General features: G+C 41.2%; 1 protein-coding gene across 3 annotated transcripts in view; it reads right to left on the reverse strand.

Annotated features, from left to right (window-relative positions):
* Window positions 1-10,068, reverse strand: part of VPS13A (vacuolar protein sorting 13 homolog A) — a 112,554-nt gene extending 102,486 nt beyond the window's left edge. For all 3 annotated transcript variants that reach the window (XM_056324034.1, XM_056324036.1, XM_056324035.1), the window contains exons 1-7: window positions 9,884-10,068; window positions 3,244-3,287; window positions 2,685-2,727; window positions 1,604-1,699; window positions 1,218-1,319; window positions 435-544; window positions 27-86 (exon numbers count right to left, since the gene is read on the reverse strand). In XM_056324034.1, the coding sequence (XP_056180009.1) occupies window positions 27-86; window positions 435-544; window positions 1,218-1,319; window positions 1,604-1,699; window positions 2,685-2,727; window positions 3,244-3,287; window positions 9,884-9,983 (555 nt within the window). In that variant the 5' untranslated portion in view covers window positions 9,984-10,068. The remainder of the gene's footprint in view (window positions 1-26; window positions 87-434; window positions 545-1,217; window positions 1,320-1,603; window positions 1,700-2,684; window positions 2,728-3,243; window positions 3,288-9,883) is intronic.
* Window positions 10,069-12,528: the final 2,460 nt, after the last annotated feature.

Below are 12,528 nucleotides of genomic sequence, written 5' to 3' on the forward strand. Positions count from 1 at the left end.
GCTTTTTAAATGAAAAATAAAATTACCTGCAAACTTAGATTCTGAAGAGAAATCCCAAATGACAAGGGGTTATTCCGATTTGTGATCTGATAGAGTAGGGGGGAAATGTCAAAAAATGATTATCTTACGATCTAAATTTAGATTCCAAAGTAAACAGCCAACATTATATTTATATATAGCAAAGATCTGACAACTGTATCTTCTTTGTACCCAATCATATGCTTATAAACATCTTCATGCTTTGATACAAGATTTTTACCCATTTTCATTACTATTTTTTTTTATTTTACTTTTTTTTAAGACTATGAAACTTCCAAAACTTTACTAGTAATCTCTTGACATGGAAAGCAACTAGGAGAAAAGAAATCAGACAGGTTCCTAATTTCATGTTACAGTGCACTATCTGTTATGCTGAGATATACAGAAGTACTTACATCATCTTCATAGCGAATATGGATGTTGGAAATTTTCACCTGAAGATTTTTGATGACCTGAGTGACTAGTTTTTCTACAAAAGTGTCTTGTTTCTCTTCTTTTACTTTATCTAAGTTAAAGGAAAATAATTTAATATTTTGTTTGCATTGAAGTATTTTTAAAACTATACTTGAGAAAACAGTAACATAATGAAGATTGTACTATAGATATTTAAACTTTCTATTACATTGTACTCTAGTCTTATAAAAACATGTCCTTTCAGTATAATCTATAACATTTCTATACTTAGACTAGGTGACTTCAACTTTATTGACTGCTTCATTAAGGATCAAGATGTTCAGAAGTATGACTTGCACCTACTGATACTCACGGTAGCCAATACATATTTCTTGAAAGTACCAGAAGTTGAATTTAACATGTTAAGACTTAACATGTATCAAAGAACATATTAAACAGGATCTTTTAAAAAGTCTAACCATAAAAATTGTTTGCTACTGGAAACAAAGTTAAATTGCTTCTTATGAAAGAAGAGGAAACAACATCCCCCAACGCATGACCCAAACAAGCAATATTTCAAAAGCCTTGTTTATATCAGATCATGTCAGTGCTTGAACCTTCTTATTTTCAGGATGCCTGCTCTGCAATATTGATGCTAAATCTGTAACTATTAGGTTTAAGTATCAAGAGGAAAACAGGAATCTAAAACACTTAAAGTGACAATTGCAACATCTTTCTTGATTAAAATAAGTAACATCACTTTCATTAGCTTTTCTGACTCCTACCTTGGTCAGCTATTTTCTGCTTTGCTTCCTCTATTCTTTGCAATTCCCTTTGTCTTGCTTCCAAGAGCTGCCTGGCTTCTTTTTCAGAATCATATTTTATGCCTAAATAAACAATATAAAAAGGTATGATACAAAAAACCTTACACATTTTTGGAAGATGCTGTTTCAAAAGCAGTAATTTTCACATTTTGTTAATAGTTATGGAACAGAAAAAAATTAGGTGACTAAATGTAAACTGCTGAAAGACACCCCATTCCAATCATCTAACTATGTACATGCTAGGAGTATTTACTAAAAATAAAGCTCCCAAAAACAGTATCAACCCATTCTGGGTACTTCTGAAATACCACCAGTCTATATTCACTTTTTTCTCCACATTAACTTACTGGCTGTGGGCACAATAAGCAAATAAACTCCATCAAGAACTGCCTCAACAGGTTGAGTATAAAGGTTTTGCCATGGAATCTGTAGGTTAAGTTGACCTACAAACACAAAAGAAAAAGGTTGAGGTATACAGTTAAATAGCTGACTGGGAGAAAAAAACCCCAAACATCAGAAATACAATCAACATCAACCACAAAATCTCTCAACAATTGTTACACTGAACAGAAAAAATAGTGCATCTGAGGCACATGTTCTTTGGGTTGTTTGTTTCACACAGCACATAAATGAACATGAGGCAAGCAGAACTATTAAGTCTACAGGGCTTCTCCTTACCCCCTTGAATTATATGCCTTCTTCCTAATATCAACCTCTCCCTCCTTGTAAATCCACTACAGCACCCTCATAAACAAGAAAAGCATGGGCTGCTCACATGTGATCAGTCAGCTAAATACCCACAAAACCAGAATTTTTGAAATACACACTTTTCTTCTTCTATGGAAGACAGTCTTAAAAGTAGTGTGTATGTCTTGTGAACATGAGGATCCTGAGATTACAGTGTATCTCATTCTTCACAGAAGCGCCAGTCTTAATAAACTATTAAGTCATTCACAGGAAAAATATATATACTTTCAGGGTAGATCTAAGCAAAACATAATGGCTTTAGACTTTGCTTTAAGAATCCACTAACTTAAAAGACAATCAACTTGCAATGAAAAAACTTTTCATAGTAACAAAAACAGGGAAGCAGGATAGGAAGGGAAGTGGAAGGCAAAATAACATGGAGTCTTGCTAAGACAGGGGATGAGATCCAGTCCTGCTCATGTGCTCATCTTTGTTGTGTTAGGTTCTCTTCTCATTCACATTGAAGTGATTAGACAATGCTCTAGTATATTTTAACTTTACCATCTGAACTCAAGAAAAGGAGCTTCAAACAGGTTTTTTTTAGGAGACAAACTTCAGACTGTACAAAGTATGCAAATCAAGGAAACTAGGAAGATTACTTGCTCAGGATGCCTAGAGCCACTTGCAAGGAAAAGCAGTATGTTTAACTCCTGCATGGGTGTCTGATAAAATGTAACTTACCAATATGTCCTGCTTTAACTTTGAATGGCACATCCAGCTGACTCTGAAAGAAAGTATTTTAGAAGATTTAAGCTCATTTTAGCAACTCGTGAAATATTCCCATATAGGAAAAAGATAATGATAACCTTAACAACAAATCTAGCTTTCAACCACTGAAAAAACCCCGTTCAATATAATGGAATAAGCAAGCATCTGGTTACTGATTTAGACTGTTAAGCCATGCTAGGCTAAATACATTCCCAAGAGCAAGTTTCTAGCTTCATGAGCTATAGAAAAAACAAAGGTCTTTCAGTATTGCTTTTGACCTAAACATATTCTTTCAGTAATGCTGAGTTTTGGTTTTGAGGAGAAAATACTAAATAAGACCAGCATACAAATTCACCTTTAAATTTAATCGCAAATTAATTAGACTAGCACACAAGTTCAGAGAAAAAACCAGCAAATTTTCATTTAAATGATAGTGTATTTTAAAATAAGAACCAAAAAAATCATGTACAACCCAAAACATCATTCAAGAATCATTTCTGCTAGCATTTTATTTTTATTTTCAGTAACTTACCAGTGCATTTTCTTTTATTTCAAGATTCTTCAGTGCTACAGCTCCTAAAAGCAAAGTAGTCAGTAAGTAAAACTACAATGAGCAAAGTAATTGTGATGCACACTAAACATCCTGAAGTCTGAGTAAGTGGTCCCTGACCTGTGGTTCTTCAACTCTCTGCTGTGAAAGATACCCAAAACCTACACCCCAAATATCCATGAAATATGATTAAGAGCACATTGTTCATTCATGCTACAAAATTATATCTTAGATTTTTCTCATGGAGCTTGCGTGTCCATGGAAAAGAACCTAAGATTCCTCAAAGTGTTGGAAATTACTGTCACGTTTTGTAAGGAGCCACTCTGAAATTAGAAGTTTGCTTCTTTTTCCTCAACCATCTGCTTCCTGTGCTTGTTGGAAATCCAGCAACATTAAATTTTGAGTGAATTTTTAGCCTTCAAAAGATCTTAAGATTTGCAAGTTATATTTATAGGCTTATAGAAGTTCACAGGAAGATTTCAGTAAATCTAATTTTAAAATGTCTTAAAACAATAAATTCAGTACCCTGTAAACACAGAAAATTTGAATTGCAAGATCCATTTTTACAGCATACTTGCCATCAGACACTTGCATCAGACACAAAGGAACACTGGAAGGGGCCAGGAAACTCATAACTTAAAAACATGCACATCGTCTGAAGCAATGTCTTCTGCAAATTCTAGAAGGATGGAACACCTGCAACAGTTACCTCTGAATTACTTGTAGTGTTAATACATGCACATAGAACAGACACTTGATATAGCTGATTAGGGACATAAATGAGATTCAGGAAACCAGAAGGAGATTACAGGCCTGGAAAAGAATACAACTTGAGACTGCAAATGAAGATTTGATTGACCCAGTAATGTTTTCCTTTTGGGGACACAAGTTAGAAATGGCCAAACATATGGGGAGACAGAAGCTTCAACTGCAAGAAATATTCTTGCAACTAGATAGTGCTAATGGCATTAGACTACTGTTCAAAGTACTGCTGATTTTGGGAAACAGAACCCTGATCTCAAAAATGTATTCATTAAAACAGTTGGCTCAAGTTATTGAACCACTGTGGAAGAAGTGATCAGGTAAACTAATCCATCCATCTTGTACTTGCAAAATACTTACAGTCTTTAAAGATTTAATTTATGCATTATAATGATCTATTATCGGTTTCCAGTAAAAGTCTACACATCTGACATGTGCCACCAGACTCTCCAGAGAAATAGTACATGCAGAAGGATGCCTTTTGAGAGCTGGTCGTTCTGATTCTAAGCTTTATAATATACACATATTGACAGGAGCATTAGAAAAGGAAAATAAAAAAAAAAAAAAGGTTCAAAGAAAGCATTCCCAGAAGTGGTCTGTAACTACAACTAGTCTACATAGTCTTCGTAGGTAATAACCAGGTGATATTTTTTTATATATCATTGGGTTCGATTCTACTCTGATTTTTTTCCCTGATAAAGCTGACCCTGCACAGACCATTTTAACACTCATTAGAAAAAGCTCCATTATGTGACACACACAAAAAAAAAAGCTTTTGCTTCTCCAAGACACCACTAATGGTAAAAACGTTCATAGGCAAACTCTAAGACTACATGACACATGGAACAGCTCAAGTTGAGTTTAGTTTCTTTACTTCCATTATTGACATTACCTCTCATTTATCAAGGTTTTGGCTCATGCCACATTTCAGGTTAGGCACAGTAACTTAAACTGCAATAATTTGGCAAGCGTAATGCTTCTGAAAAAGTACTGCGAAGTAAGCACGGATTATTATCTCAAGCACTTTCAAACAGTATTTTGTAATAGAGGCCTACAGCTCGTTTTATCTGAGCACATCATAGTGGCAGAGAATGAACACAGGATTGATACTGTTTCAAACAAGCAGGCTTTGACAATTCTACATGAAATATTGGGAAGTGGGGTAAAAAATTCTTTAACATTTTTCCTATACTTATGATTTTACAATTAGTAAGTTTAAAGGTTTCAGTGAAAATCATTAGAAGAGCTAGAAATCAGTAAAACTTCAATTATCTCAATTTTAGCATAAAATTACTGGAACACATTCACTAAAATACCAGTTTACTTACGAAAACCTTGACTGAGAGTCTGACCATAGTGAATGTTAAGCCCTTATGTTTTATATATTTATGCAGCCTTTCTTCTTCCTACACTTGAGAGAGACTGCAAGAGAGAGATCGCAAATAGTTCTGTTTACTTGCAGGAATGTTCAAAGTTGCCACACCTCAGCTGGCAACCAATTTTAACACTCAAGATTCGAAATGCAGTAGCTGACCATGTCAACATTCTCTTTCATTGCCAACATTTAGTCTCTATCACACTCAGCTGCTTCGCTTGCACTCCAAGTGCAATTGCACTGTATCCTGACTGTTCTACTGGGGTGGGGGAAGACCTTACAAACAGAAGCAGAAAAATCAGGGAACAAAAGGCCTGTTACAGATCATAACACAGCTACTGAATTGTACCATCTTGGAGCACTGCCGATGGCTTTTAATTGCAAGAATTTCAAAATACATCAAAAATTGGTTGTTTGGTTCTGTTGGGGTTTTGGGGTTGTTGTTTTCCCCCACTGCTGCAGGCAATTGGATGTTTTGTTTTGACAACAGCAATGCATCCAGATAAAACCCCATCTGATGGGTTAAGAATTGCCCAACTAAGCAACCATGATTATATATAGTATATACAAGTAACTGGAGTTGTATAAATATCTACGTTGAAACTTGCAGGCTAACAGCCAAAAAACAACAATAAAAGCCAGAACATTTATAAATACTTATAGCACAGTCTAGGTTTTATTTCAGCTATATTACAAAGCAAATTCTTAGTTTTATAGATCTCTGGACATCGTAAATGATTCATCAAAATCAAACATTTGTCAAAATTCTAGAACAGGTTTATAGTTTTAGGTTTAGATACTCAAAATCACTTCATGAATTTGAATGCATGAACCAGTATCTACTACCAAGAAAGCTTGCAAGAAGAGAGCTAGAAAGTAAGAAAACACTCAGTAAGTCATTTCACCAAAGAGGCCTAAATGAAATTGTGTTAAGGATGTCAACAGAAGCTAAAGAGGGGGAAGAAAATTAAACCACATAAAAATCCTGCAGATTTAACCTGTGTATTAATCACATCTCTGTAAATAAGTATGGAGGGAAGGGAGGTGGGCACCGGGAAGGCAGCTGAGATGAATGAAAATATCTCAGCTGGTATCTGACCAGTATCCAATACTCCTCCTTACATATTTTAACAGAATTTATGGTTTTTAGCAACAGCACTGCCAGCTTGTGACCACCTTTGATCACTTTTATAGAAACTGCTGCTTTTGCCAGTCATTTCCCACTTGTGTTTGTGCTGTTAATTACTCCTGTTTAAGCATGTTTTCTAGAGGCAAACTGTAAGTCTCTGAGGATCCGATGCTGCCAAATACCTCTTCTATTGACATCTATTGTGAAATAGGTCATGACAGGCAGCAGAAACTTCACCCCTCAGTCAATTCAAATTACTAATATGTTAAGGGGGGGGGTGGGGGGGTGGGGGTGCTGCTGCATCTGCTATACCTAAACAAGGCAAGGCATGCAAAAGTAGTCATCTTCTATTATAAAATAGGTTAGATGGAAAAAAAAGTTAAAAGTGCTTGTGTGCTGAGAAACTTTTGTCAATTACCTGCCTGTATCATCTCTACAAATGTAGCTGCCCCAGTAAGAGACATCAGCTAGCCAATTAATTTGTGTTAAATAAGTTATGCTTGAGACTGTCTAACAAGTAAATGTGCAGAGTCAACAGAGAATTAAGTATTTTAAAGGGCTGTACTGAGGGTCTGACCAAGACAATGAATTAAAAGTTATTTAGACCCACTCAAAAGAAAATAGTTGCCACATGGACTCTGGTCAAACTGTTCAGTCTCTCATACTGTTTGGAAATCTCAGTGGCACTTCTCAGAAACAACTGTCAACACCTCACATTGCTTCAGGCATTTCTTCAGGTACTGAAATACAACTTTGTTAGGTCTACAGCACTCAAAGACATCTAACTTACCTAAATACTTCTCTTACCTGTTTATCTAAGCCTAGTACTTACATATTTGTTAACGCAGCTCATTGGAAATATCTTTTAAAGTGAAGACCGGAACAGGAAGAGATTTAAAACACCATTCTTCCTAGCATTAGCCATCCAATATCTTTCCTTGATGGCTGCCTAACACAGTAGCTTTCTGTTCTGCTTTACACTACGGAGTTTTAAAGGAATAAAATTTCCTTCCCAGTTACATTCTTTCCTAAGCCCTGGCCATTTCAATAGTAGTCTTACATGTTCAAATTACCTTTCTCACGTGTACAGATTGTCCTACATTCTCCTTTATGCACTGCCTTTTGTATTTCAGGTCATTCAGTTCTTGCAACTTTCAGCCATGAGTATGTTTTTCAGCCATCGCATTTTTCTTTAGTGTTGAGACAATCTGCATTTTTACCCTTCAATCTGTGGATTTTCTTAAGCGGCAGGCAGGGCAACAACATTTTAACACATTTTTGCAGTTACTACTGTGTTCATGTATGTTGTTTGGAGCCAAATCATCAAAACTTTACTACAGATTGAATCTGGAGACCTTCAATGGCATGCTGAATTCTCATTTCGGTTTTGCATAATGAGAATGTTAGCCATGTTCATTAAAAGTCATTAACAAAGCTCCCAAATTTACAGAAGCTGAAACTACACAAAGTTTTTACACATATATCCACAATCTACTAATAGGTTACCAGTCTTAATTTAAATAGGCTAGCTATAAACGATCAGGTCATAACTTGTTCCATACAGCATCAAAAAAAAAAACCAACTCACTTGAGTACTCAGTCATTCAGAAGTAAAAAAAAATTCAGGTTTTTTTTTTTAAAAGTGAGAGCTCTAATGTGCACCTAACCTGGTAAGAGTTTTGCCTCACAGAAGCGTAAGCTGCCAAGAGTAACCCTCAGCAATCTACAGAGCTGGAAAAAACAAGTTTTTACCTTTCTGTAATGTATAAACATTGGCCAAAACATTTACAGAATTTTCCCTATTTTACTTTAAATATTTTCCTTGGCTTCCCTGAACAGAAAGAAGAAACTATGATAACTGAAGAACTTGTTAAGGACACAAAACAAACAATTAGTTTGACATACTTCTGCTGACAGACACGCTAAAATCAATCTTTTCACATAAGCTGCACACATAAAATCTGTAATAAATATGCTATATTGAGCCTTCTACAGATCAAGGACTACTCTTTCTCTTCAGCACTTACACGTGCTGTTGCAGTGTTAGGGCTTCACACAAGAGAGTGAACTTTGCAAGGATCCTACAAACGCCTTGTCTAACTGAAGGAAAACTACTGCAGAGATGAATCAAATAAGGACGCCATTTCAGAAAACAGAATCACGAAAGAAAAACGTCCAAGATGCAAAACAAAAAACTCCAGGAGAAGCTTCCAAAATCTGATTCATAAATGTGAGTACCCAAGAATGGAATTATAGGTAGGGAATACCTCGAGACTGCACCACACTTGCAGACACACGAATGCACACATCAGAAAAACCTGCATCTCTTTTTTTCTTTTGCTGATGCTGCAGAAATCCGGAATGCATACGCAAAACTGAGCCAGGAGTTGTCACTGCACACCTATCTGTTAATTGCACGTGTCTTACTCTTCTGCTGCTGCCTCGCTTTGCCCAGACATACCGGAAAGAGACCTTCGTCACCACCTTCTTGTGCATACGTTACTAAAGAGATCTCAACAGGGCACGTTCACACAGCACACTTCAGAACTGACACTGACCATTACCTACCCCGCCTAGCACAGTTGGTCACAGCCTTTGCAAACGCCTAAGACCGTTTCTATTCCTCGTCCTTTAACTTTAAAAATGACAAGTTATTCCAGGCTACGAAAAAGAAACGGCATGTCACTGCTGTTTGCAGGGAGGCTGCTAACTTCCTCCGCACACTGCCGGCAACTTCAACGCTATCGAGACCCCGCTCCCGATTTCGGGGTAGGGTTCCAGCCCGCCCGCCTCGGGCCAGGCGCCGGCGCGGCCCGCCCAGCCCTCCGCAAACGGACCGCGCGGGTCCCGACACCCGCAAGCGCCCAGCCGAGGGGCGCCCCCAGCCAGGGCAAGACAGCATCATCAGCTCCAGAAGAAAACGTAAAGCCCCACCAGGCATTCGCGCACCTGAAGCACTCTGGCCGGGTTTTATCTGTCCCTCGCTTTGCGGCTCCTCCCGGCCCCGCGGACGCCTCCCGCCCCGCCGCCCCCGCTGCCGCAGCCGGCTGCTCCACGCCCCCCGCGGACGCCGCCTCCCCAGCCCTCCCGCCCTCACGACTATTTTTAAGCTGCCGGGCTGCCCAGCAGGCGGAGCGGCGGCAGAGCTGCGGGCAGGCAGCCCAGCGCGGCGGCGGGCGCGGCCCGACCCGGGCCGGAGGGACAGCGCCCCGGCCGCCCCCTTCGCGCGGGCCGCAGGGCGGCCCCGGGCCCGGCAGGGCGGGAAGCGCCGCGGGGTGCTGAGGGCGGCGTGCGGGCGGGCAGGCAGACCGGCTGGGCCGGGCGGCGCGGCCCCCCGCGGCGCGGCAGCCCCGTACCTCCCCAGATGCCCAGCTTCAGCTGGGAGCTGTCCAGGTTCACCACGTAGTCACCGAGAAAACGGTTCAGGACGTCCACGACCAGCGACTCAAACACCATCCTGCCCCGTCGCCGCCCCGGCAGCGGGGACAGCGGCTGTAACAGCGCCGCCGCGCCCCCGGCTCCGTCTTCCGACCCTGCCTGGCCGCGGCCCCGCCCCGCCCCCCACACGCACGCTGCGGCGCCCCGCCCCGCGGCGCGGCCCGAGGGGGCGGGCCCCGGCCACCCCGCCGCCTCCGCCCCGCCCTCCTCCCGCCGGCTGTCCAAACGCGGCGCCCCCAACGCCGCGCTGTGCGCATGCGCCATGGGCCGCGTCCCTGCGCGCAGGCGCCGTGTGGCTGCCTGGTGCGGCTGCGCACGCGGGGCGGGAGGGGCGCGGGCTCTTTGCGTGCCTCCCACCGTTGCCGGGGCCGTCTCGTACGAATTCCGAGGCGAACACGAGGTTTTCAGACGGGCAGAGGACTTTTGTTTGTTTTTAAGATAGCGGTTATCTTGTCCGAGGAGTTTTAAGCGTAGTAGACATAACGATGTTTTGAATAAGTGTTTTCACCAGGCTCGGCGAGTGTAGAAATTACTACACCTCTCAGCTATTTGAAAGTGGCAGAACTGGTATTATTAGCTTAGTGACTAAGCCAAGTTGAACTTAAGATACTTCTCCAAAGAGCTTGGCGTTCATGCTGTCATGTTTTCTGGCTCGAGGAGCTGCTGAATCAAGCTGAAAGATCTGGGTCACATTTGCCCTGAGTGACTGGCAGTGCCGAGGCCTCCTGCGCTCACAGGGTGCTTGCTTTGCCAAACAGCTGAAATGCATTTCTTTGATGATGGCAGGAAGAATATAATTATCATCCAGCTTGCTACTGGAACTGCAGCAATTAGGTTTGAAATTAAGTTAAAATACTTCATGGGTAGGCAAACCCCTGAGGTTTTTGCAGCTTGCAGTGTTGGGTTTGTGTGGTGAGTTCAGGGGCAGAGAGGGGCTGCCCCTGCAAGAGGAGACACGGGGTGCCCTGTGCTGGGCATGGCCAGTCCAGCCAGCCCCAACAGACCCGCCGCCGAGCACAGCTGGCCCCTCAGCGGTAATTGCGGCACCTCTGTGACAGGGTGTTCGAGAAAGGGCATTTTCCTATTTAGTTGTGGAAAAGCTAGTTGTTAAATCCATTTACATTTACTTCTGTCTGCTTACTCTTCCAAAGTCAGGCCTTGTCAGCAGGCATTCTCAGGATTCTCTTCTACCCATCAGTTTTCCAAATTAACTTTCTTTTGTAAGTCTGCAGCTGCTTAGGCTATAGGTAAAGCTTCTTATTCATATTCAAGTATTCTGCAGAAGGCATTTATAAGTCAGGAGAACAGAAGTGTCCTATGTTAAGTAGCATAGGTATTGATTAGAAGGATACAACTTTCATTTTGCCACAAAAAAAAAAAAAATGTCCTCTTCCATCTTTGTACTGCACAAAATATAGGTGAATCTTCCACAGCAGTTAGCTAGGCTTGAAGCTCTCCACCTGAGAACTACTTACTGTTGATGGACTGCTAGGCTTAGTGTAGGTGACCACGGATAAGGACATGATTTCTGCTTGTGACTTACATAACATCTGCAGGCATGGGGTTCAGTCCTTCTTTTTCCTTCATCCCTCTTCTTATCACACAGCTCACTAGCACAAGCAGGTGCAGTGTGACTTCAAGCCCAGCTGGAGCAGTAGCTGAGAAGCAAGGAACAGGGTACACCAAACAATGGAGTATCTGCAGAGCATCTGTCCAGTCACATGAACCAAAATTTCTCCCTGGGATTTCCATGAAATTTGAGAACTCAATCTACGTACTTGACACAGTCACAGCCACCCTGATGTCGATTTTGGCACTTGAACTAGTAGTAATCTGTGTGTTCCTGCAGTTCCCATTGAAATCCACTCGTGATCTCTGTGCTTTTCCCAAGTTTATAATCAAGGGTCCTGATACCTTTTTTAAGGTATACCATAACAAAACTCTTTAACATCTGACTGAGTGTTAGCAGCTGGGTTTCTGGGCTCCCTGCACATAGCGGATCTTCAAGCTGAGCTTGGGATGCCACAGTCTTCTCTGCACCAAAGGAAGATTCCGGGTCAGCTTACTGCTGGCCTCTGTGTGAACACTGCTCAGATTTCTACTGAAGTGACTCAACATCTCATAGGTCTGTGAGGGTGGCAGGTCATCTTCAGGGTACAGGTGCGGCGAATGAAGAGACGGGACGCAGCTTGATGCAAGCAAGTGTCCATCTATTAGTGATTTTCTTACAATTATATATGTTTCTACCTTCTACATATTACACACTGATTGGTTAAATCTTAAGCGTAAAAAACACTGATTGGTTAATATTTAAGGCACACTGTTAGAACAATAGGTACTTACTAGTTTATCTTGACCTAGCAATAATTTTTATTCCAAGGTTAGCGAGTTTCTTTCTACGCGGCTTTCTTAATTACATATTGGCGCCATCCGTTCCCTTATCTGGCTACTTGTTTCTCTGTCCGTCTGGTTGCCTCCTCAACTGTGACGGCTCAGGGGTCTGCTGTTAGCTTGTTCCTTTGCTCCCAGGGCTTGTGCCCTACAAGTCTAACATGTCTCTATT

This window comes from Falco biarmicus, chromosome Z (genome assembly GCF_023638135.1).
Source record: "Falco biarmicus isolate bFalBia1 chromosome Z, bFalBia1.pri, whole genome shotgun sequence".
Lineage (NCBI taxonomy): Eukaryota > Metazoa > Chordata > Aves > Falconiformes > Falconidae > Falco > Falco biarmicus.